Genomic DNA, 26,947 nt, shown 5'->3' with positions numbered 1-26,947 from the left:
CTCCTTTCATTTATTGTTGACAGTGTGTGTGTCACTGTGAGAGCAGACGTCCGACAATGTCCTCGCTGCTGAAGCCGTTTTGGGTTTGTGACGGTCCGTGTGAGAGCTGCGGTGTCCGGCGGGGCGTCCCCGGATCCACTCGCGACCAGCAGCCTCCATCCCGGGGCCGGGCCGAGGCGGGGCGGGGCGCTCCGTCGGGCGAGCAGCAGCCCTGCTCGGCGAGGAGAGCACTGGCTGCTGCTGCAGGCAAAGGGAGGAAAATCACGCATCCTGGAAAGGCCATCCTAGCAGGTTGATCCACGACACAAACGCGCACATTTCACCCGTCACGCTTGAGCGCAGTGAAACAACAGAGCAGATTTGGGACATTTTTGTACTGTGCATCTTCACCTTTGTTTTCATTTATGCGTGTCTGCAAAAGTCCAGTCATGGAATTTTATTTTTATTTTTTTTAATCATGGTGTGCATTTCGTTTTTTTTTATTCCATTTAATATAGACGGATTTTCTTTTGCGCAATATAAATTTGTTAAGAATTAAAAGAATTCACAATCTTATATCAGTAATATGACCAAAATGAGCCTTTTGGTCCATTTGGATTTAGGTTAAAATACAGCCGTTCTGCGCAATATGTGAATTGGAAATATTCCAAAATAGGAGCATATCTGAATTTTGCTACTGAGCAAGATTTCCGGAATTGTGCAAAGTTATTTACATTAATTATTAAGATATATTGTCTTCACTACAGTTTGTACATGTTCAGTAAGCCCTCTTATCAATCAGTCATAAACAATATTTACGTTTATGAGCTTTCGACAAGAGTGGACGTTAACTTTGAGTAGGGGAAGGTAGTGTGCACGCTGACGTCTGCGATATGTCTTGTAAATCACTCCAGAGGTGTTATCAGGTTACAAAACAGTGTTTTCAGTTTTAGAAGTGGTTTATTTCACGCTAGCTTTTATAAAATATATGAGAAACATGTTATCTAAACACATAAATTAAGCAGTTTTAGAGACCTGCTACTCACGTCACGGTGCCACTCTATTCTGACTGGCTGTCACCCCATCACTCAAAAAAACAAACAAACCTTTAACAGAATGAAACAGAATGTGACTTTTTAACCTCTTAAAATAGGTCAAGGTTAAGCCCCGATCACATGGCATTAACAAAGGACCCCAAAGCCAAAACAAAACAAGAAATCTGGACTGATGTTGACTTTCGGAGACATCGTTTAACCGTCGTCCAGCTTCGTTTCTGTAGCTGCCGCTTCGTCAGAATTTTCAAACTGTTGAAAAATGTGAACAAATCCGTATTGCTTTCTGTCTTGACGGTTCCTCATCATTTGCGTAGTTCCCATACTGTCAGTGTTCCTTTTGATTGTTGTCCAACTTCGTCCATTCTCCCAAGTCCAATGTCTTGCACGAACACTGACAAGATCTGAATTGATCAATAACTAAAGATCTGACGAGCTGAAAGTGACTCGTCCATGTGTGGGACGAAAAGCAATGTTTTCATACAGAAACAATAGCAGAAAGAGCATTTGATCAACTACGTACTTTAACTATTTATGCACGCTGCACCCGTCTCTGGCTGCAACGTGCATGTGCATGCACACGTTGACAAACCTGTTGTCAAGACAACTAGCTCTCACAGCTGCAAAGTGTCAAGGTCACCGTTCGCTTTGTTTTTCTTTTGTTGGTTTCGTTTCGGTCTTTTATGCGCTCTGCACTCGCCTGGCTTTTCGGTGATGGGAGAAGTGCTGGCTCATTCGTCCACTTTTTCTTGACGATTTGTGGTTTTGTGACTTTTTTTTCATTAGTTCAGCGATCGCCGTGTGACCGGACCATTAGCCAGATGCCTTTGAACTTGTCCAACGTCTGTGTCCCAACAATGTTCCCTGTGAATTTGAAGACTCTGGCAGTATTTAGGACTGGACTTATGCTGAGCACAGACAGACAGCCTGACGGACAGACAGATGCACGGACTGAGTCCTCGCAATACCCGATGGCCATATTTGATGGCCTCGGGTAAAAAAATGATTTCATCATAAGGTTTATGTCACATTTAGAAATCCTAATTAACAGACACACTGCAATCATTGTTACATCATCTCTTGTTGTGTTTATAATAAATACTTATACAGTAGTGTTCAGAATAATAGTAGTGCTATGTGACTAAAAAGATTAATCCAGGTTTTGAGTATATTTCTTATTGTTACATGGGAAATAAGGTACCATTAGATTCAGTAGAGTCTCACAAATCCAACAAGACCAAGCATTCATGATATGCACACTCTTAAGGTTATGAAATTCGGCTATTAGTAAAAAAAAGGAGAAAAGGGGGTGTTCACAATAATAGTAGCATCTGCTGTTGACGCTACAAACTCAAACTATTATGTACAAACTCATTTTTTAACAATCCTGTGAATCACTAAACTAGTATTTAGTTGTATAACCACAGTTTTTCATGATTTCTTTACATCTGTGAGGCATTAATTTTGTTGGTTTGGAACCAAGATTTTGCTCGTATACTAGTGTGCTTGGGGTCATTGTCTTGTTGAAACACCCATTTCAAGGGCATGTCCTCTTCAGCATAAGGCAACATGACCTCTTCAAGTATTGTGACATATCCAAACTGATCCATGATACCTGGTATGCGATATATAGGCCCAACACCATAGTAGGAGAAACATACCCATATCATGATGCTTGCACCACCATGCTTCACTGTCTTCACTGTGAACTGTGGCTTGAATTCAGAGTTTGGGAGTCGTCTCACAAACTGTCTGTGGCCCTTGGACCCAAAAAGAACAATTTTACTCTCATCAGTCCACAAAATATTCCTCCATTTCTCTTTAGGCCAGTTGATGTGTTCTTTGGCAAATTGTAACCTCTTCTGCACATGTCTTTTATTTAACAGAGGGACTTTGCGGGGGATTCTTGCAAATAAATTAGCTTCACACAGGCGTCTTCTAACTGTCACAGCACTTACAGGTAACTCCAGACTGTCTTTGATCATCCTGGAGCCGATCACTGGGTGAGCCTTTGCCATTCTGGTTATTCTTCTATCCATTTTGATGGTTGTTTTCTGTTTTCTTCCACGCGTCTCTGGTTTTCTTTGTCCATTTTAAAGCATTGGAAAGAGAAAAGCATGTTCAACAGGTACTAGCTTCATCTTTACATAGGGGACACCTGAGTCACACCTGTTTGTTCCACAAAATTGACGAACTCACTGACTGAATGCCACAATACTGTTATTGTGAACACCCCCTTTTCTACTTTTTTTTTACTAATAGCCCAATTTCATAGCCTTCAGAGTGTGCATATCATGAATGCTTGGTCTTGTTGGATTTGTGAGAATCTACTGAATCTACTGGTACCTTGTTTCCCATGTAACAATAAGAAATATACTCAAAACCTGGATTCATCTTTTTAGTCACATAGCACTACTATTATTCTGAACACTACTGTATAAAATTCCTCCAGAAATGTGTGGAGGGGCTGTCTTGAATGAGACCATTTCTTCAACAGTGCGTAGAGATCTGGACAGTGGCAAACTGGGGTGATGGTCCCCATATTTAAAAAAGGGGACCAGAGAGTGTGTGCCAACTACAGGTGCATCACACTATCAGCCTCACTGGTAATGCGGGTTCCATCCTGATCAGCTCTTTATTCTCACAGGGATCTTGGAGGGGGCCTGGGAGTACGCCCATCCAGTCTACATGTGTTTTGTGGATTTAGAGAAGGCGTATGATCAAGTACCCCGGGAGATGCTGCGGGAGTATAGAGTGAGGGGGTCCCTTCTCAGGGTGATCCAATCTCTGTAATCGCAAAGTAAGAGCTGTGTTTGGTTTGTCTGCAGTAAGTCAGACTCCTTTCTGGTGAGGTTGGCCTGCGCCAGGGCTGTGCCTTGTCACCAATTCTGTTTGTGATATTCATGGACAGGATATCGAGGCATATTCAGGGAAAGGAGGGTCTTCAGTTTGGTGAGCTCAGAGTCTCATCACTGCTTTTTGCAGATGATGTGGTCCTGTTGGCTTCATCGGCATGTAACCTCCAGCACTCATGGGGTTGGTTCACAGCTAAGTGTGGAGCGGCTGGGATGAGTATCAGCACCTCTAAATCTGAGGCCATGGTTCTCAGCAGGAAATCGATGGATTGCCTGTAGGGAATGAGGTCTTGCCTTAAGTGAAGGAGTTCAACTACCTTGGGGTCTTGTTCATGATTGAGGGGACAACGGAGTGTGAGATTGGCCAGAGAATCACCAGCAGCAACGGTATTGCATTTGAAGTTGAGCCAAAAGATGCGGCTGTCAATCTACTGGTCAGTCTTCCTTCCTACTCTCAACCATGGTTATGAGGGTTGGGTCATGACTGAAAGAACTAGATCATGGGTACAAGCAGCTGAAATTGGTTTTCTCAGGAGGGTGGCTGGTGTCTCCCTTAGACATAAGGTGAGAAGCTTAGTCATTCATTAGGAGCTCGGAGTAGAGCCACTGCTCCTTTGCATTGAAAGAAGCCAGCTGAGGTGGTTTGGGCATTTGGTAAGGATGCCTCCTCGGCACCTTTGTATGGATATGTTCCATGCACTTCAGCTGGTAGGAGACCCCGGGGAAGACCCAGGACGAGGTGGAGAGATTATATCTCCACACTGGCCTGGGAATGCCTCGCGATCCCCTAGTCTGGTGGTTAATGTGGCCCAGGAAAGGGAAGTTTTGGGGTCCCCGACTGGAGCTGTTGCCCCTGTGACCCGATCCCGGATAAGTGATTTGAAGATGAATGAGTCTGGACAGAGACCTCTGATGTTGTGCCTGGAATCTGCTGGAGCCACTCTTCCAATTTGGAGGTTACTGCTCCTAGTGCTCCTATTACCACTGGGACCACTTTGGATCTTCCACATCTGCTCCAGTTGCTCCTTCAGTCAAGGGCACTGGAAACATAAGCATATATATACACACACACAAACACACACACACACACACACACATATATATATATATATATATATATACAAATAATGAATGTTTATGAGTTCAATGGTACGAATATTTCATGAGGTGAAAGCTGGAACAAACAATTCAATGAGGCGAAGCCGAGTTGAATGGTTTGCTCCAGCTTTCACCTCATGAAATATTCGTACCATTGAAAGAATGTAAAAACATTCATTATTTGTTTTATATAATGGCTAAAATAGATCATTGTAATTTGATATTTTATTAATTTATAAACAACAGAAAAGGGACTTACATTTTGGTGTTCCACTGTGACATGTAGTCCAGTGATGCTGTGCACTGACTTCGGACTTCCATAAAAAAAAGACTTTTTGTAGTTCCTCAGTCCAGCCAAAAATCACATCGGAGTTTCATATTAGCAGCTTTTCATGCATCTAGACGACTTACAGTGGAGTGGATTTTGTGTGTGTGTGGAGCAGCGTCAGTTAACTCAATCAAGTCATCATGTTGATGTCCCACACGTTACCAGCTCGGTCGAGCTGTGTACCTCTTCAGTACAGCAAAAAAAAATTACGTCAGAAGTGAGTCCAGGTTTTCTTTCTCTTCCTGCTAACAGACAGCACAGTGGATTTGTTTTGTGAGTGTATCTTACAAGAATTAGCAGTGTCAGTTAGCTCTAATTATGTCTCAGGAGAGTCGTGTCCCCCACGCGCGCGCACACACACGCAACCTGGTCGGCGCTTGTGCATGCGTGAACAACAAAAATAAGACTGTATACGTCCTCAGTGCAGCGAGAAAAAAAAAATCACGTCAGAAATGAGTCCAGGTTTTGTTCTTTCTTCCTGCTAACAACCTCCAGGCAGCACAGTGGATTGGTTTTGTGTGTGTGGGTGGGTGCGCGTGCATGTGCGTGCACATACTCGTGCATGAGCATGTGTGCGCATGTGCCTGTGCATGAGTATGTGCACGTGCACAAGGATGTGCGTGCATGCATGCACGTGAGAGTGCAATGGTACCAAACATATGGAACCATTTTTGCACTCTAAATGGAACCAAGCCGCACTCTGAATGCAATGCAACACAAATGGGATGAATTAATCCATGTCATGTGACATACAAAGCACCAATCAAATGACAAGAATCCACTCAGCCGTTATATAAATATATATATAAATATATATAAATTTCAAAATTCCTTCAAGATTCAGTTCAATGTCTGTTCAAGATTCCATCTCCGGCATATGAATATGATGTATAATAAACTCTACACTGCTGTTACCTCATGTAAGGTGTAGAAGCAAACAAAACTGATATAGTTCCAGAAAGCATGTTTATCTCTCCGTCTCTCCTTCTTACTTAGGGGGCATTGCAGGAGGAATAGAAATCTGTATCACCTTCCCGACAGAGTATGTCAAGACCCAACTACAGCTGGATGAGAGAGCCAACCCACCCAGATACAGAGGGATCGGTAGGTCACGATGATTTGTTGGGCTGCTGGATGCGGAGCCATGCATGACACAGATGTTCGCATACATATATTACTCCCATAATATGTTCTCACTTACAAATACATACAGGATAATCTTTGTCTTACATGCATACAGTCTGTGTCAAATTCAGATATACTTCCTCTCACACACACACACACACATATTGTATCATATATGAGGTGTGAATGATGGTATTTGTACATGTTGAGTGAAAATGTACAATGTGTATGTACAATTGGATCCATAAGTATTTGGACCATTTTTGTTTATTTATTTTTTTGTATAGCTTTGCCTCTGTATACCATCATGGATTTGTTGAAATTAGTTGGTAAGGTTGGTAAAGTTAGACCAAACTCTTGTGAAGCTCCTTAGGGCAACATACAGTGTATCCAGCAAGTATTCACAATCCTTTATGTTATGTTATTTATGTTACAGCCTTATTCCAAAATTAATGAAATTTATTTTTCCCTCAAAATTCTGCACACAATACCCCATAATGGAAATGCAAAGAAAGCTTTTATTTATTTATTTATTTATTTTTATTTTTTCTTAGATTTTTGCAAATTTATTAAAACTAATAATACATAAATAAAAAAAAAAACTAAATAAGGAATCATCTACAGACAATTCCTTTGGCTGCATGCTTGTTTTATGCATCACAAATCTGGGAAGGGTACAGAAACATTTCAGCTGTTTTAAAGGTCCCAACAAGCACAGTGGCCTCCATCATGTTAAAATGGAAGAAGTTCAGTTCCACCAGGACTCCTAGAGCTGGCCACCCGTCTAAACTGTGCGATTGGGGTAGAAGGGCCTTAGACAGGGAGCTGACCAAGAACCCTATGGTCACTCTGTAAGAGCGTCATCATTCCTCTGTGGAAGGGGAACCTTTCAGAAGGAAAACCATCTCTGCAGCAATCCACCAATCAGGCCTGTATGGTAGAGTGGCCAGATGGAAGCCACTCCTTAGCAAAAGGCATATGGCAGCCCACCTGGAGTTTTGTCAAAAGGCACCTGAAGGACGCTCAGACTATGAGAAACAAAATTCTCTGGTCTGATGAGACAAAGATTGAATGCTTTGGCATGAATGCCAGATGTCATGTAAGCACACTGCCAAAATATCAAAGGAGTGGCTTCAGGACAACTCTGGGAATGTCCTTGAGTGGCCCAGCCAGAGACCAGACTTGAATCTGACTGAACATCTCTGGAGAGATCTGAATATAGCTATGCACAGACACTCCCCATCCAACCTGATGAAGCTTGAGAGGTGCTGCAAAGAGGAATGGGAAAAAACTGCCCAAAGATAGGTGCACCAGACTTGTTGTATCATATTCAAGAAAACCTGAGGCATTTGTTTTGAAGGCTGGCGACCGTGACCGACTTTTTATGGTCACTGTTTGTCACATCCTCTAATAAATATTATGCCAATCTCCAATTTTTTTATTGTATATCCCAGTTTACATCAAACACATGAGGCTTCAACCAAATACCCACCCCATACAAGTACGTATTACTGCACTTTGCATGGAAAATAATACTGTGCAAGGGGCATTTTGTGATGAATGTCTCTAGCTTTGTATTATTTTTAATAAATTTGCAAAAAAATGAAAAAGATTTTTTCATGTTGTCATTATGGGGTTCTGTGAGTAGAATCTTGAGGGGAAAATATGAATTTACTCCATTTACTCCACATTTTTGCTATGTTACAAGGCTGTAACATAGCAAAATGTGGAGAAAGAAACGCTTTGAATACTTTCCAGATACACTGTAATTGTGAATAAGTCATTTATTATGTTATTTGTGATTATTTCATGCTGATTCTTCAGGCAAGCTTGTTGATGGCATGTAAATAAAAGATTGTTGCTTTAAAGTGTGGAAGTGTGCTACATAGTGTTTCAGTAAGTGATGCTGCGAGTCCGTTGTGCCTATGGTTGAGTAAATGGCAGTACTGTCCGGTCACGTGGTGAAGTAGTACGAGCCTCGTCGGCCTAAAAAACACAGTCAATACGTAATCTATCCAGTTTTGTGGCTAGCATTGCCACAAGATTTTAAAATCTGATTTTAACATTCAGGGTTGCCAATACTGCTGACTGAGTATGACCGTTCCAACTCTTTGGCATGACGTATTTTATAATGAACAATAAGGAGCATGGGTTAGGCATATTTCTCCATTTCTTTAAAGCACTCAATATTACAGCCCACAATATTTTAATTAAATGATCACCTTGTGGTTTCAATGGCCTAATTTATAAATAGATTTTCACTTCAATAATTTGTTTCTTCATGGTTGTATTTTGCATTATATGTTTTATTAAATGCAGGTTGTTTTATTTTAATTCCTAATTATTGGCATATATAATTTTCCTGTGTGTGTTTCATTTCAACATTTCATTTTTTTTCTTAAGTTGTTGCTTTTTATCTGTGTGTGAGATAAATGCTTTTGATTTTACAGCACAATTCCTTCTTGACCTGCTTTGGTGTATTTCCTTATTTTTTGCAAAGAAAAGAAACTACTAGGGGTGTTACAATACATGTATTTGTATTGGGAAAAAAAATGGTAAACATACAGTGGTTCAGTGCATAGACCTGTATGTAGAATACACAGTATACATCTTGTCCTTAGACTGTATCCCGATTATCCTTTTCGTCTGAAATATGAAATAAAAGATGAAGAGTATTGATCACTGTTCCCGTATGAGGAGAGTCTACTGCAACGCCATCAGCATATGACAAAAGTTGACATTTTATACTCCAATTAAGGGTTACGGGGGCTGGAGCCTACCTCAGGGGTCATGGGGCGTGAGGTGGGGTACACCCTGGGCAGGATGCCAGACTCTTGCAGGTCCACATATAGACAGACAAACACATTTACACTAGCACGCACACCTAGGGAAATTTTAAGTTTCCAATCCATCTAACCTGCATGTCTTTGGATGTGGGAGGAAGCCAGATCACCCGGAGAGAACCCACACAAACACAGGGAGAACATGCAAATACCACACAGAAAGGCCACAGGTGGGAATCCATCCCATGACCTTATGCTGTGAGGCAACAGTGCTAACCCCGATTCATAAATGTTTAATGAAAAAAAGAAAGATTACATTTATTCTGTCTAAAGTACCTGACGCAGCTCTCTGCTGCTCACAGATTAAAGCTACTATAATTTAATTTTTGAACACAGGTACAAACACTGTATCCATCCAATTTTAACCCCTTAACGCCCGAATTTATATAGCTGTATATAAAAAAATGTTTTGTGTGTGTTTTTGCCTTTAAGTAGATGGTAAATAATGTTGAGATTATTAATTTCACTTTTGCACAAGAACTAGATAGTAATATTGGGTATTCTGGTAATGACTATGTTATAATGTTAGAATAATAATGATGGTATGTTGCAAATTTGCGACAATGGGCATACAGGTCAATTTGGTAAGTTGCATATTTGAGTCAGAGATTGTAGCATATATGCGACGATGGGTGTTAAGGGGTTAATGTGTGTTTTAACATTTTAAACACACTGTTTTTGACTAAGCATAATATCAAATGGCATGAAATGTCTGATCCAGTGGCTGATATTTTTGGACAGTCATTTATCTGGAAATCGTGACTGATTTTATTTTACATTTATTTACATTGGTAAACCCATTTCAAGCACCACAACATTTCATTCACATGAATAAAGGTGTATTTCAACAAAGATTTCAAGAATTTTCAATAACAGAACTCGTACTAAACCGAGGTGTGTAAAGAACGGTGACCTCTGTGTACCGTGACACTCCTAGAAACTACTGTCTGTAATATCTCTGCATCCTGTGTGTGTTCAGGTGACTGTGTGAAGTTGACCGTGCAGGATCACGGGCTGCGAGGGTTGTATCGAGGTCTCAGCTCTCTGCTGTATGGATCTATACCAAAATCTGCAGTCAGGTGATTATTTTACAGCCATACCATTATTTCTGAATGAGAAAATGAGTCATGATGTCAAGCTGAAGCTGGTCTGAGTAAAACCTTTGCAGTGGTTGACATTTGTGTTTTCTGTAGATATACTTCAGGTCTCAGATCTGGGAACATACACTGAATATAAAGTCAGCTGAAAATAAAGCTGAATGAAAAGTAAACTGCATCTCAAAACAGCTGAATATAAAGTTGTGTAAAGCTAAGGCAATAAAAAGCTATCTGAAAGCTAATTTAATGTAAACTGAATTTAAAATACTTAATATAAAGTTAAATCAAAGGTAAATCAGATATAACTGAATGAAAAGCTAACAATGTAAAGCTATCTGAAAACTATCTGACAAAGCAAACAAACTCTAAAACTAATTGAATATAAAGCGAAATAAAAGGCAACATAATATTAAGCCAATTGAAAGTAAAGATAATAGATTGTGAAGCTAATTGTAAAGCTAACAAAATGTCAAGCTAACTGAAAGCTAATTTAATTTAAACACAACTAGAGCAAAACTCACATATAATGGATTCAGATGGACCAGCAAATTTTGCCCATTATAATCGAAATCCGTTATGTATGCAACGGATTACTGTAGTTACAGTCAGGAGGTGCAGAACAATCTACGGGGAATCCCCAGCACCAATTATTCTTATGTATTTCCTTGATTAAACGCCTGACCTTGAATAGGGTCTCATTTAATGACCGGGTCAAAACTTTATCTGGAAAAAAAAAATACCTGTCTTAAATAAGCGCCGGACATTACGTGCATTAAAAAGATTACATCTGGTCGAGTCACTCTTTTCTAACTCCAATGTGGAGTGGCACCTTAAAATCCTAAAGCACGATTTATACTTTTACAACTCCATGGCCATGCAATGACGTCGACATGCACATGACCCTTTTAAAGTTTTCCATCACATTGCTGGGCATCTTATTGTAATTTACTGCAGGAACAGTGGCTTTTTCTGGATTAATTTGTCCCTCAAAGAGCTCCACTTCTTTATATAATCATCAACATATTGATTTATTCTGCCTAACAGAAACCTGGTTACAGCAGGATGAATATGTTAGTTTAAATGAGTCAACACCCCCGAGTCACACTAACTGTCAGAATGCTCGTAGCACGGGCCGGGGCGGAGGATTAGCAGCAATCTTCCATTCCAGCTTATTAATTAATCAAAAACCCAGACAGAGCTTTAATTCATTTGAAAGCTTGTCTCTTAGTCTTGTCCATCCAAATTGGAAGTCCCAAAAACCAGTTTTATTTGTTATTATCTATCGTCCACCTGGTCGTTACTGTGAGTTTCTCTGTGAATTTTCAGACCTTTTGTCTGACTTAGTGCTTAGCTCAGATAAGATAATTATAGTGGGCGATTTTAACATCCACACAGATGCTGAGAATGACAGCCTCAACACTGCATTTAATCTATTTATAGACTCTATTGGCTTTGCTCAAAAAGTAAATGAGTCCACCCACCACTTTAATCATATCTTAGATCTTGTTCTGACTTATGGTATGGAAATAGAAGACTTAACAGTATTCCCTGAAAACTCCCTTCTGTCTGATCATTTCTTAATAACATTTACATTTACTCTGATGGACTACCCAGCAGTAGGGAATAAGTTTCATTACACTAGAAGTCTTTCAGAAAGCGCTCTGTAACTAGGTTTAAGGATATGATTCCTTCTTTATGTTCTCTAATGCCATATAACAACACAGTGCAGAGTAGCTACCTAAACTCTGTAAGGGAGATAGAGTATCTCGTCAATAGTTTTACATCCTCATTGAAGACAACTTTGGATGCTGTAGCTCCTCTGAAAAAGAGAGCTTTAATTCAGAAGTGTCTGACTCCGTGGTATAACTCACAAACTCGTAGCTTAAAGCAGATAACCCGTAAGTTGGAGAGGAAATGGCGTCTCACTAATTTAGAAGATCTTCACTTAGCCTGGAAAAAGAGTCTGTTGCTCTATAAAAAAGCCCTCCATAAAGCTAGGACATCTTTCTACTCATCACTAATTGAAGAAAATAAGAACAACCCCAGGTTTCTTTTCAGCACTGTAGCCAGGCTGACAAAGAGTCAGAGCTCTATTGAGCTGAGTATTCCATTAACTTTAACTAGTAATGACTTCATGACTTTCTTTGCTAACAAAATTTTAACTATTAGAGAAAAAATTACTCATAACCATCCCAAAGACGTATCGTTATCTTTGGCTGCTTTCAGTGATGCCGGTATTTGGTTAGACTCTTTCTCTCCGATTGTTCTGTCTGAGTTATTTTCATTAGTTACTTCATCCAAACCATCAACATGTTTATTAGACCCCATTCCTACCAGGCTGCTCAAGGAAGCCCTACCATTATTTAATGCTTCGATCTTAAATATGATCAATCTATCTTTGTTAGTTGGCTATGTACCACAGGCTTTTAAGGTGGCAAGTAAATTAAACCATTACTTAAAAAGCCATCACTTGACCCAGCTATCTTAGCTAATTATAGGCCAATCTCCAACCTTCCTTTTCTCTCAAAAATTCTTGAAAGGGTAGTTGTAAAACAGCTAACTGATCATCTGCAGAGGAATGGTCTATTTGAAGAGTTTCAGTCAGGTTTTAGAATTCATCATAGTACAGAGAAACAGCATTAGTGAAGGTTACAAATGATCTTCTTATGGCCTCGGACAGTGGACTCATCTCTGTGCTTGTTCTGTTAGACCTCAGTGCTGCTTTTGATACTGTTGACCATAAAATTTTATTACAGAGATTAGAGCATGCCATAGGTATTAAAGGCACTGCGCTGCGGTGGTTTGAATCATATTTGTCTAATAGATTACAATTTGTTCATGTAAATGGGGAATCTTCTTCACAGACTAAAGTTAATTATGGAGTTCCACAAGGTTCTGTGCTAGGACCAATTTTATTCACTTTATATATGCTTCCCTTAGGCAGTATTATTAGACGGTATTGCTTAAATTTTCATTGTTACGCAGATGATACCCAGCTTTATCTATCCATGAAGCCAGACGACACACACCAATTAGCTAAACTGCAGGATTGTCTTACAGACATAAAGACATGGATGACCTCTAATTTCCTGCTTTTAAACTCAGATAAAACTGAAGTTATTGTACTTGGCCCCACAAATCTTAGAACATGGTGTCTAACCAGATCCTTACTCTGGATGGCATTACCCTGACCTCTAGTAATACTGTGAGAAATCTTGGAGTCATTTTTGATCAGGATATGTCATTCAAAGCGCATATTAAACAAATATGTAGGACTGCTTTTTTGCATTTACGCAATATCTCTAAAATTAGAAAGGTCTTGTCTCAGAGTGATGCTGAAAAACTAATTCATGCATTTATTTCCTCTAGGCTGGACTATTGTAATTCATTATTATCAGGTTGTCCTAAAAGTTCCCTAAAAAGCCTTCAGTTAATTCAAAATGCTGCAGCTAGAGTACTGACGGGGACTGGAAGGAGAGAGCATATCTCACCCATATTGGCCTCTCTTCATTGGCTTCCTGTTAATTCTAGAATAGAATTTAAAATTCTTCTTCTTACTTATAAGGTTTGAATAATCAGGTCCCATCTTATCTTAGGGACCTCGTAGTACCATATCACCCCAATAGAGCGCTTCGCTCTCAGACTGCAGGCTTACTTGTAGTTCCTAGGGTTTGTAAGAGTAGAATGGGATTCAGAGCCTTCAGCTTTCAGGCTCCTCTCCTGTGGAACCAGCTCCCAATTCAGATCAGGGAGACAGACACCCTCTCTACTTTTAAGATTAGGCTTAAAACTTTCCTTTTTGCTAAAGCTTATAGTTAGGGCTGGATCAGGTGACCCTGAACCATCCCTTAGTTATGCTGCTATAGACGTAGACTGCTGGGGGGTTCCCATGATGCACTGTTTCTTTCTCTTTTTGCTCTGTATGCACCACTCTGCATTTAATCATTAGTGATCGATCTCTGCTCCCCTCCACAGCATGTCTTTTTCCTGGTTCTCTCCCTCAGCCCCAACCAGTCCCAGCAGAAGACTGCCCCTCCCTGAGCCTGGTTCTGCTGGAGGTTTCTTCCTGTTAAAAGGGAGTTTTTCCTTCCCACTGTAGCCAAGTGCTTGCTCACAGGGGGTCGTTTTGACCGTTGGGGTTTTACATAATTATTGTATGGCCTTGCCTTACAATATAAAGCGCCTTGGGGCAACTGTTTGTTGTGATTTGGCGCTATATAAAAAAATTGATTGATTGATTGATTGATCAACCTACAAACCAACATTATGGTACATACAGTTTCACTCCATGAATTGCAGGTCATTTGAGTGTCTTTGTAGTTTTTAGACTCCATGTTGTAAACTTGGTCATATTTGCAGACTTTTCTGCCAAACGTATTTCATCCATGATCAAAATGTCATCAGCATGCGCACTGCAAAAACTTTTAAAATTTGATGGGAGAGGAAGGAGTGAAACTGGAAAGTGACAAATCCCAGTCCTTGTTGTCTCTGTCATTTAAGTTCGCACCCACGCAGAGGGCTCTGATCTAAAGAGGTTGTCTTTAGTTTACCACACCCAGTGATATGGATGAAATTTAACACCATATTACAGTGCAGGCAGAAAGGAGCATTTTGCTAATAATCACCTGCCTCATTTAGGCACCAGTTCTGAGCACAGTTTGAAAAAAAAAAAATAAACACCCAGGCTTTTAATCAAGGAACTACAGTACCCACTTTCCTCAAATCGGTGAGCGTCAATGCTGAACCTCATTTTGTACCTCTGTTACTGGACACGTCTAGACTGCTCTGTCCGGTACATGAGGGGTTTTTAATGGAAATACATTGCAATTGGACAGGACGTTTTGTCCGATGTGAGCAAAAATCCATTATACAAAATCTGGTATATACAGTGTTTATTACATGGAAAACCACACAAAAGCATTGGGACTCTTGCTTTTGTCCCGTGAGTGTGAATATCCAGTTTATACGATGACTGTTTCGGTGAGTTTTACTGTAATTGAATACAAAGCTAAATAAAAAGTAAACCGCATGTAAAGCTAACTGAATCGAAAATGGAATATAAAGGTAACTAAATATAGACTAAATACTGTAAAGCTAAGAACATCTCACACCAACGGTACACAAAACTAACTGAAATTTAATTGGAGCTTGTTTTAAAGGTCTTGCATGACCATAATGCAAGTATAAAGTTAAGGTTTTAAAAGAGTGCCTTGGAGATTCTTTGACCAAATTAGTAAATGGAGTGCATTTCATACTTGAAGCTTTTTAAGTTAATGACTTGTAGTCATACACCAACGCCAGGGTGCTGCTACACAAGGGGCTCAACTGGGGATTAAGGACCTTGCTCAAGAGCCATTACTGATTTTTACAGTTTGACGGGGATTATGAACTGAGATTCTTTAGTCATCAGCCCACTGCTTTAACCACTTAACTATCACCTCACCTCTTAAAGACAGTTTCAGGATCAGCCTTTGTTGACCTACCACATTTTGCAGAAATCAGCAAAAGAACCTAGGAGCAGCAGGACAATATCCATTTAAATTGTGACCTTTGACCCTCAATTAACTTGGCACCAATGATTAACCTTTGGGACATTAGACCTTACCTGGGCAATTCCAGAAGCTACTTCCATATGTGCACTCATTTTGGTGAAGATCAGTGTCAAAACATTAAATTTTGATCTTTGATCCAATGACCTTGACTCCAGTCATTGCCCTTTCGTAGATTTAACCTCATCTTGCCAATTGCAGAATCCATGTACGTGTGTGGCAAGTTTGAGTGAAAATGAAAATGTTGACCTTTGACCCCAATGACCTTTTGCCAAAACAAAATATGTATGGTACAATATCAAGTTTAGTGGAAATCCACCACAGGACGTTGGAGCAATGGAGGAACAAACAAATGTTGTTCAGATTACAGTAAGATTGTCTTCTTCACAGGTTTGGCACATTTGAGATGCTCAGCAACCCCATGCGGGACTCCAATGGTCGCCTAGACAACACACAGAGCCTCCTGTGTGGTTTAGGGGCAGGGGTAGCAGAGGCCATCCTCATTGTCTGCCCCATGGAAACACTCAAGGTTGGTACAGCTGAAGGCCATATCGCAGATTCATTTCATATCTGCCAAAAGTGATGTAAATGAAATGACTCACCTCTCCACATCATCCGTCAGGTGAAGCTGATCCATGATCAGTGTTCTCTCAGGCCACGCTACAGAGGCTTCTTTCATGGAGTCAGTGAGATCATCCGAGAACAGGGTAAACGAGCAGGACAGACCCAAGGGGTGCTTTTTCTTTCGGCAGAATAGACTGTTTTTCATGCAAAGGACAAAGGTTCAGTTTACGTAAACTGTTTGGACTTAACAGTATATATGTGGTGCTTTCTTGATAATGAAGTGTACTGTGTATCATTAGGTGTGAGGGGCACCTATCAGGGTCTGACAGCAACTGTGCTCAAACAAGGAAGCAATCAGGCCATTCGATTCTATGTGATGAACGCGCTACGCAACTGGTACAAAGGTGAGGAAGCCTATCTGCCTTAAAACAAGAGTCAAATAGGATGCACATTCTACCCATTTTTCTTAATTGTGCTGCACTTTTAACACTAAATAAAAAAACTTTTGCCTTTGGTTTTTCTAAGGTGATGACCCTCGATGTGAAGTGCACCCCATTGTCACAGCTATATTTGGAGCAACAGCGGGAGCAGCCAGTGTTTTTGGGAACACGCCTCTGGATGTGGTGAAGACCAGGATGCAGGTAGAAAATGCACACTAAAACTTTTTTCTTTAAAACTTTTGTCAACTTTGCTCTTTCCTAATGCACTGTGTTTTGTAGGGTTTAGAAGCCCACCGGTACAAAAACACAGTTGACTGTGCTTTCCAGATCTTGAAGAATGAAGGTCCACAGGCGTGAGTGGCCCTGATCCTCCTCTTCCGTACATGTCTCCACTCTGTCAATTGCACTGCTGTACAGAATCCAATCCATTTACATCCGATCTTGCTCTGCCTGTAGGTTTTATAAAGGGACAGTTCCAAGACTTGGCCGCGTGTGCTTGGATGTGGCCGTAGTCTTCGTCATCTATGAAGAGGTAGTCAAACTGCTCAACGATGTGTGGAAGACACAGTAGGCCAGCCCAACAGCGACAGGTCCAGAGGAAAGCACAAACGAGTGCCTCTTGCTCCTGAACTTGGTTGTAGCACGCCACATGACCCAGAATTGTAGGACCTTTGTGCAGCCTGACCTTTTATTCTGGTGCACTGATGAGGTCTGTATGAACAATGGATTGGTCTGCCACACAATTCAGTTTTGACTTATTGTTCTTTTTTCAATGGACAAAGTGAAAGGTTGAATTTTTTTTAATTTATGATGTATTTGATGCGTAGCTTGGAGACTATGTGTTGACTGGCCAAAGCTGTAGACTCAGTATGACTCTGGACTTTGTGAGCTATGTTACCTTTTTTTTTAGAAGAATAAACATGAATATATCAGCAAAATGAAATGTTTTAAAATACAAGTTCCACATAGGTCGCTTTAGTGCTCACACTTAAACATTTGCGTGAACACTTTGTACTGTAACCACAAATGTGTCTTCTGATTCACTGAGTACTTACTAAACTAGCAATGAAGGTGTAGTTTAGAGACACAGAAGCTTGTTGTAGTGCTAAAACTGGACATTAAGATATCTGTAAAGTACTTCATCACACATTCAGGTGTTGTAACCACTTTATTGTGATATCATCACACTAAAATATTTGCAGTGTTCCCTCACTGTCATGTTACACACATAGACTCATCTTCAACCGCTTATCCAAGATTGGGTTGCAGGGGGCTGGAGCATATTCCAGCAGTCATAGGGTGTGAAGCGGGGTACACCCTGGACAGGACGCCAGTCTGTCACAGGGCCACATACAGTTGTATGTAAAAGTTTGGGCACCCTTGATGATTTCCATGATTTTCCTTTATAAATCATTCATTGTTTGGATCAGCAATTTCAGTTAAATAGATCATATAGCAGACAAACACAGTGATATTTGAGAAGTGAAATGAAGTTTATAGGATTTACAGAAAGTGTGCAATAATTCTTTAAACAAAATTAGGCAGGTGCATGAATTTGGGCACCCCAACAGAAAAAAAAAAATACATCAATATTTAGTAGATCCTCCTCTTGCAGAAATTACCACCTCTAAACGCTTCCTATAGCTTCCAGTGAGAGTCTGGATTCTGGTTGCAGGTATTCTGGACCATTCTTCTTTACAAAACATCTCAGGTTTGTTGGTTTCCAAGCATGGACAGCCAGCTTAAAATCGCACCACAGATTTTCAATAATATTCAGGTCTGGGGACTGAGATGGCCATTCCAGAACATTGTACTTGTTCTTCTGCAAGAATGCTTTAGTAAATTTTGAGCAGTGTTTAGGGCCGTTGTCTTGCTGAAAGATCCAGCCCCGGTGCAACTTGAACTTTGTCACTGATTCATGAACATTGTTCTCAAGAATCTGCTAATATTGACTGGAATCCATGTGACCCTCAACTTTAACAAGATTCCCAGTACCTGCACTGGTCACAGAGCCCCACAGCATGATGGAACCACCTTCACATTTTACTGTAGGTAACAAGTGTTTTGTGTTTTTTTTTTTAATGCTGTGTTCTTTTTCAACCATGCATACTGCTCCTTGTTTTGTCCAGATAACTCCATTTTAGTTTAATCAGGCCACAGAGCTTTATTCCAAAATGAAGCTGGCTTGTCCAAATGTGCTTTAGCATACCTCAAGTGACTCAGTTTGTGGCGTATATGCAGAAAAGGCTTCCTCTGCATTACAGCATCTCTTTGTGCAAAGTGCGCTGTATTGTTGAACGATGCACAGAGAAACTATCTTCAGAAAGATCATGTTGTAAGTCTTTGGAGCAGGTCTGTGGGTTGACTGTGACTGTTCTCACCATCCTTCGCTTCAACTTACGAGATTTTTCTTGGCCTGCCACTTTGGGCCTTAACTAGTACTGTGCCTGCGGTCTTCCATTTCCTCACTATATCAATCCTGACAATCCTGACAGCTGAAATCTCTCAGTTAGCTTTTTGTGTCCTTCCTCTAAACCATGATGTTGACAATCTTTGTTTTCAGGTCGTTTGAGAGGTGTTTAGATGGTCCCGTGTTGCCACTCATTAGAAGAGATGCAAAAAGGGGAAATGGTTCCAAATGACCACATAAAGACAAGCAAACAAGTTCACACTCGCACACACACCTGTGGATAATTTAAAGTTTCCAGTCCATCTAACCTGCATGTCTTTGGATGTGGGAGGAAGCTGGAGCACCCAGAGAGAACCCACGCAAACACAAGGAGAACATGCAAACTCCACACAGAAAGGCCACAGGTGGGAATCCATCCCATGACCTTATGCTGTGAGGCAACAGTGCTAACCCCGATTCATAAATGTTTAATGAAAAAAAGAAAGATTACGTACATTTATTCTGTCTAAAGTGCCTGACGCAGCTCTCTGCTGCTCACAGATTAAAGCTACTATAATTTAATTTTTGAACACAGGTACAAACACTGTATCCATCCAATATTAACCCCTTAACCACTAATCCACTGTGCTGCCCTGTGTCGTGTTAATGAACTTTAAATACAGTTCTCTCTGCACTTTGTTTGAGGTAATAACATACCATCAGCAAAATGAAAAATGGATCACAAAGATGAGGAAAGATGCAGAAGTGAGACATCAGTTCCAAATGCTACTTGAGTTCCTCAGGACATACAGTAGTGTTCAGAATAATAGTAGTGCTATGTGACTAAAAAGATTAATCCAGGTTTTGAGTATATTTCTTATTGTTACATGGGAAACAAGGTACCAGTAGATTCTCACAAATCCAACAAGACCAAGCATTCATGATATACACACTCTTAAGGCTATGAAATTGGGCTATTAGTAAAAAAAAAAAAAAAAAAATAGAAAAGGTGATGTTCACAATAATAGTAGCATCTGCTGTTGATGCTACAAACTCAAAACTATTATGTTCAAACTGCTTTTTTAGCAATCCTGTGAATCAATAAACTAGTATTTAGTTGTATAACCACAGTTTTTCATAATTTCTTCACATCTCCAAGGCATGGGGTCAACCAACTTGTGGCACCTTTCAGCTGTTATTCCACTCCAAGATTCTTTAACAACATTCCACAATTCATTCACATTTCTTGGTTTTGCTTCAGAAACAGCTTTTTTGATGTCACCCCACAAGTTCTCAATTGGATTTAGGTCCGGGGATTGGGCAGGCCACTCCAAAACATTAATTTTGTTGGTTTGGAACCAAGATTTTGCTGGTTTACTAGTGTGCTTGGGGTCATTGTCTTGTTGAAACACTCATTTCAAGGGCATGACCTCTTCAAGTATTTTGACATATCCAAACTGATCCATGATACCTGGTATGCGATATATAGGCCCAACACCATAGTAGGAGAAACATGCCCATATCATGATGCTTGCACCACCATGCTTCACTGTCTTCACTGTGAACTGTGGCTTGAATTCAGAGTTTGGAGGTCGTCTCACAAATTTGTCTGCGGCCCTTGGACCCAAAAAGAACTATTTTACTCTCATCAGTCCACAAAATATTCCTGTTTCTCTTTAGGCCAGTTGATGTGTTCTTTGGCAAATTGTAACCTCTTCTGCACATGTCTTTTATTTAACAGAGGGACTTTGCGGGGGATTCTTGCAAATAAATTAGCTTCACACAGGCATCTTCTGTCACAGCACTTACAGGTAACTCCAGACTGTCTTTGATCATCCTGGAGCTGATCAATGGGTGAGCCTTTGCCATTCTGGTTATTCTATCCATTTTCTTCAACGCGTCTCTGGTTTTTTGTCCATTTTAAAGCATTGGAGATCATTGTAGATGAACAGCCTATAATTTTTTGCACGTGTGTATAAGTTTTCCCCTCTCCAATCAGCTTTTTAATCAAACTACGCTGTTCTTCTGAACAATGTCTTGAACGTCCCATTTTCCTCAGGCTTTCAAAGAGAAAAGCATGTTCAACAGGTGCTGGCTTCATCCTTAAATAGGGGACACCTGATTCACACCCGTTTGTTCCACAAAATTGACAAACTCACTGACTGAATGCCACACTATTATTGTGAACACCCCCTTTTCTACTTTTTTTTTTACTAATAGCCCAATTTCATAGCCTTAAGAGTGTGCATATTATGAATGCTTGGTCTTGTTGGATTTGTGAGAATCTACTGAATCTACTGGTACCTTGTTTCCCATGTAACAATAAGAAATATACTCAAAACCTGGATTAATCTTTTTAGTCACATAGCACTATTATTCTGAACACTACTGTATGGTCTTAGAGGACATCTGCTTTGTTGTTTTTGTCAACCTCAGTCAACACACAGAGGTTTTGTGGGGATCACTATTTACAGAAGAAATTTCAAAAAGCGTAAGGAAGAGAACAAGCACAGCTGGCTGGGTGACTGACAGCTGAGACATCATATGAGAGCAGCACATCTTTTAAGGTGTCATATAACACAAATGTTGACTACATTTACTCACGTATCAGAAGGAATGATGTGAGGAATTTAGGTTTCTGTTCAGGAGACTGAATTCTATGCAACTAATTACAAGAAATAATATTTACTCAAAACATCTTGGAGGAGCTTTGTTGATATAGTTTCTCTTGTCATGGCATTGTGATTACAGCAACAAAGATGCATGTGTCTAGACTCTTTGTGCTTCATTGTTTACTGTATGGTTGCAAGACCACACTAGTGAGACAACTGGATGCTTTTAGCAACAGATCTCACCAGAGAACGCTTGGATGGTGCTCTACTGACTTTCTGCCAAAACAGCAGTTATTTAGGTAGACAAGCAGGACCTTCAAATTCTTTTTGACTAAGTGGGGGTCAGGCTAAAATAGCAGAGAACCTTAAAATACTGAACTCTAAAACATATGACATACAGAAGTTAAAAAAAAAAACATTTTAACTTTTATACACAATATGTATAGTGTGTATATATATATATATATATATATAATTTATTTATTAAACTTCAGTTTTTAATATAATTGAATGGAAAAATAAATAAAAAAACAAGGCCCCCCACCACCACACAATCTCCACTCAAAACCACAGGTTTTGAGTTTAATGTAGGAACCAAGAGGAAGGGAAGAGTGTGCATTAGAAGGCACAGGGAAAGGAACACTTATTGTAAGGGGAAAGACTACACCATTAGTTTCTAAATTATTCCTAGTAGTTATGGTATCAACCTCTGTGGAAAATGTTTTTGTTTTCCTTTATAAATCTGAGTTGTTGAAGGCCGGAATGGATTTTCTTGCTAAAACTCATTTGATGTCAGCGGAGCTCTGAAATTTGATCCATACGGAGCGGACAGGACAGCATTCAGCTGCTGGAATGTCACACAACATGAGACCGATTTCAAAACGCAACACCACTAAAGCATGGAGCATAATATGAAATATAGAGCTTGGAGTAAATGTAGGATAATAGGAAACTATAGTTTGTTTGTTTTTTGACAAGTAATGAGTGACAAGACAGTAATGATAAGAACCAGTTTACTTGTTTTGTGCCTCATACAATGACAATTAGCTCATTAACTTCTGCTCTCTAATGTGGTGTTTGCGTGATAAACAATGTGCTGATTAAATCCCTTTTGCTTCTTGTTGCATTGTTGGTAGCACTTTTTTTTTTTTAAAGGAACTTATAGACAAGGGCAACTTGCGACTTTTCTTTCTCCTCTTCCTGGTGTGTTTTTTTAATACATGAGTCAGTTGGTGTGGCTTAGTCTGAAAAATACAATAACGTTTGATACAAAGTCATTCCAGTGGTACCCAAAGGATTCAAGAAAGATGACTAGTCACACAGTAACTAGTCAGAAAATTGAACTAATTAGGTAATACTGCCCTTGGACATGAAGATGGTATGGGCTACAGTAATGTGAGATTTGTGACCAAAATGATTGATTTCTGGTTGACCTCCCAGGGACAATTCTGGAAGCCACCTGTGTGCCACATTTGGTTGAAATTCTGTTGAATCTCAAACTCCTTGACCTTTGCTGAAATGAAGTTTTTAAGGGCAACGTTGGGGTTAACCTTCACTGACCTGCTACGTTTTAGAGAAATCAACAACAGAACCTGGGAGGAGAAGGTCAACAAACTGACAGGTAGACATGATTGAACTTTGGCAAATTTGACCTTGCTGTGCAATTCCAGAAGTCACCTGTGTAACTTTTTTTTAGGTGTCAACATGAAAGTCAAAATTTTGACATTTTACCCCAATGATCTTGACCTTTGCCAAAACAAACTCAAGGGCAATTCTGTGGTTGTCCACACATCGAGCTGGGAGGATACACAAACTCAGCAGTAACTCGTAATGTTTTTGTCATGAGAAAACACAAACCTTTTAGTCAGTCAGTGCATTTAATTCTTAAGTTTTTTTTTGTTTTTTTTAGTTGCAGCAATGAAAACAGTATCCTGCCAACTCAACTTTTCTCTTCTTCATGCAAATAATGCACACTGTCTCTTGATTTTGTCAATCATGCCGACCACAGAAATGCTTTAAAAAAAATTCATGGTCCAGCAAAAATATTAAGTATTGTTTGCTTTTTGAAAGGTCACATCTTTAAAATACTGTTGTTGAAAATGTAAGTTCTACTAGAAAATTCACAAGATTTTTTGTGAATTTTCTTGTGAAACATCTTGAACCACTTAATAAAAAAAAGTGTGCCATAGCAGTTGCATGCATGTGTTATACAGTTCATCCAGAAAGTCTTCGCAGTGCTTCACTTTTTCCATTTTTACATTACATCCTTATTCCAAAATGGATGAAATTAATTTTTGTCCTTAAACATCTACAAACACCCCATAAGGACAATGTGGGGGGGGGGGGGGAATCACAATGAGAAATAAAATTCTATGGTCTGATGAGACAAGATTAGGAATGACCATATCAGAGGGACAGCTCAGGTGGGACGGTTTGGAGACAAAGTCAGAGAAGCGAGATTGAGATGGTTTGGACATGTGCAGAGGAGGGACCCAGGGTATATAGGGAGAAGGATGCTGAGGATGGAGCCACCAGGTAGGAGGAGAAGAGGGAGGCCAAAGAGGAGGTTCATGGATGTGCTGAGAGAGGACATGCAGGTGGTTGGTGTGACAGAGGAAGATACAGAGGACAGGGTGAGACGGAAACGATTGATCTGCTGTGGCAACCCCTAACGGGAACAGCCGAAAGACAAAGAAGAAGAAGGTGTGAATGCCAGGTGTCATGTTTGGAGGAAACCAGGCACCATCCCTACAGTGAAGCGTGGTGGCAGCATCATGGTGTGGGGATGTTTTTCAGTGGCAGGAACTGGGAGACTAGTCAGGATTGAGGGAAAGAGACACCCTGGATGAAAACCTGCTCCAGAAACTTGCACTCTTGACCTCAGACTGGAGCGACCGTTCATCTTTCAGCAGGACAATGACCCTAAGCACACAGCCAAGATATCAAAGGAATGGCTTCAGGACAACTCTGTGAATGTCTTTGAGTGACCCAGCCAGAGCCCAAGACCTGAATCCGATTGGACATCTCTGGAGAGATCTGAAAATGGCTGTGCATCAACACTCACCATCCAACCTGATGGAGCTTGAGAGTTGCTGCAAAGAGGAATGGGCAAAACTGCCCAAGTGCACTAAGCTTGTAGCATCATATTCAGGAAGTCTTGAGGTTGTAACTGCTGCCAAAGGTGCATCAACAAAGTATTGAGCAAAGGCTGTGAATACTTATGTACATGATTAAGTTTTTATATATATATATATATATATATATATATATATATATATATATATATATATATATATATATATATATGCGAATAATAAAAAGCCCTTTTGTCATGTTGTCATTATGGGGTATTACGAGTACAATTTTGAGGGGAAAAAATTAATTTACGCCATTTGGAATAAGGCTGTAACATAAAATGTGGAAACAGTGAAGCACTGAATACTTTCCAGCTCCATAAATCTTTTGTAATGAAACACCTGAATGAACAAATCTGCTAACCACTGTCCATGTTATTGACATATGACAAAAAAAACAAATGTACCTGATCTCCCATTGCAAGATTCTGGACCAGAAATGTTTTCATTCATGTAAATCTTCACATGGTGTGCTACCACTGTATTAAGTTTCACTGAAATCCATGAAACGGGTGAGCAGGCGTTGCACTAAAAGTCAATCTTGTACAGTATGATCCATCAATTAAACATAAACAGGATGCTCATCCAGAATTATTTTCCTTCACTTATATCTTGATATGCTGTGCTATCATTGCGTGACATTTGACTGAAATTGACCAAACTGTTTGGGATGCGTGCTTTTAAAATTGTTTCCAATATACTAGGGTGCACTGATCTGGTATTTTGGATCAATGTCTGTTCGCTATTGGCCAAAATTACTGGACTGGATAAGAGGGGGCAATCAAAATCCGATCAGTCTTCTATTGTACATCTAAGGGTGGACTGTTTTCTTTTTGGCTGTAGAATGTCACATTTTGAGCGGCTGTCTTGTTAGCATGCAAAGTAGCTCCCCATTAATATTATTTATTAACAGATTAGTTTTTTTTTTGTTTTTTTTTTAAGGCACAGAAAATATCTGATTGGAATTACTATTGGCAGATGTCGAAGGTTACAGTACTTTTGTCTAATTGGATGTGGAAAATTGGTATTGTGCCATCCCTGCATTCCCCTCAATTATTTTTTAGTTTGTTTGTTGGGGGAATAACTGCATTAACTAGGTAGGAATTCTATCCCTTTTATACAACTGCTCTATTTTCAGAGGTCATAAGTAGCTGGACAAACTAGCCGTTCTCACGATAAGGATTAAATGATTATGTTTACAGTCAGCTTTCTTTCTAGAAATCACGGGATGATTACAGGAACATTTCTAAATCACTGGATGTGTCTTGGACTTCATTTATATCAGTCAAAGAAATACAAACTGTGATATGGCGTGATGAATCTGTCTGAAGACACCTGTGACAACTCTGAAGGAGTGATGGGCTTCTGTGGTGGTGACTGATAGGACAAGGCGAATAACAATAAGATATAAACCACAAGGTTATTGGGTTATTTTAACTTCAAAAGTTTAACACATTTTCAACCAGGAAAACACTTAAGAAAAAAAAAACAACTCAATTTCAATTTGTAAAATTGTACGAGTGAAGTTTAGATGAGTCATTTTAAACAATTATTTCAAAAAGTAATCTACTCAAAACGGTGCCCGATAAGTTTGGTGGACATGAAAAAATAGCTTTCGTTTATATGTGGTAATGCATAAGGTTACAAGAATTAAACCAGTGACATCTGTGTTGACAAACATGAAATAATATTAATGCCAGGTGACTGGATATGATACCACACAGCTAAGATTAGATGCTGTGGAACCTGTTCCCTGAGAGACAAAGCAGCAGTCGTCTGTGGCTCTGGTTTCTGCGGGACAGAGAGGATTAAAGGCTGAAGAGGTGCCGTCAGTGTTAATATCAGAAGAGGTATTAGTGCTCCCACCTGTTACTTAGCCAGT

The 26,947-nt window shown here is 39.9% G+C and overlaps 1 protein-coding gene and 1 long non-coding RNA gene across 2 annotated transcripts; one reads left to right on the top strand and one right to left on the bottom strand.

The window, feature by feature from the left end:
• On the top strand, positions 1-17,863 carry slc25a1a (solute carrier family 25 member 1a). Its single transcript, XM_034178370.1, has 9 exons — positions 1-291; positions 6,309-6,416; positions 10,260-10,359; positions 16,317-16,455; positions 16,549-16,633; positions 16,790-16,894; positions 17,016-17,131; positions 17,210-17,283; positions 17,387-17,863. Exons 1-9 carry the CDS (start codon positions 57-59, stop codon positions 17,499-17,501), a joined length of 1,077 nt encoding a protein of 358 aa, XP_034034261.1. The 5' UTR covers positions 1-56; the 3' UTR covers positions 17,502-17,863.
• LOC117517374 lies at positions 3,974-26,751 on the bottom strand. The gene is made up of 3 exons (XR_004562714.1): positions 26,741-26,751; positions 15,793-15,803; positions 3,974-4,135 (listed from the first exon to the last, which is right to left on the bottom strand). It is a non-coding gene; the product is annotated as an uncharacterized LOC117517374 (long non-coding RNA).
• Positions 26,752-26,947: the final 196 nt, after the last annotated feature.

This window comes from Thalassophryne amazonica, chromosome 9, assembly GCF_902500255.1.
Source record: "Thalassophryne amazonica chromosome 9, fThaAma1.1, whole genome shotgun sequence".
NCBI classification, from domain to species: Eukaryota; Metazoa; Chordata; class Actinopteri; order Batrachoidiformes; family Batrachoididae; genus Thalassophryne; species Thalassophryne amazonica.
The sequence above is the reverse complement of the archived record's forward strand: the minus strand, read 5'-3'. Positions and strand labels throughout refer to the sequence as shown.

Coding starts and splice junctions, on each gene's coding strand:
- slc25a1a (XM_034178370.1), top strand. CDS start 57: ATGTCCTCGCTGCTGAAGCCGTTTTGGGTTTGTGACGGTCCGTGTGAG. Junction 292..6,308: donor TGGAAAGGCCATCCTAGCAG/GTTGATCCACGA, acceptor CTTCTTACTTAG/GGGGCATTGCAGGAGGAATA. Junction 17,132..17,209: donor TGGTGAAGACCAGGATGCAG/GTAGAAAATGCA, acceptor TGTGTTTTGTAG/GGTTTAGAAGCCCACCGGTA.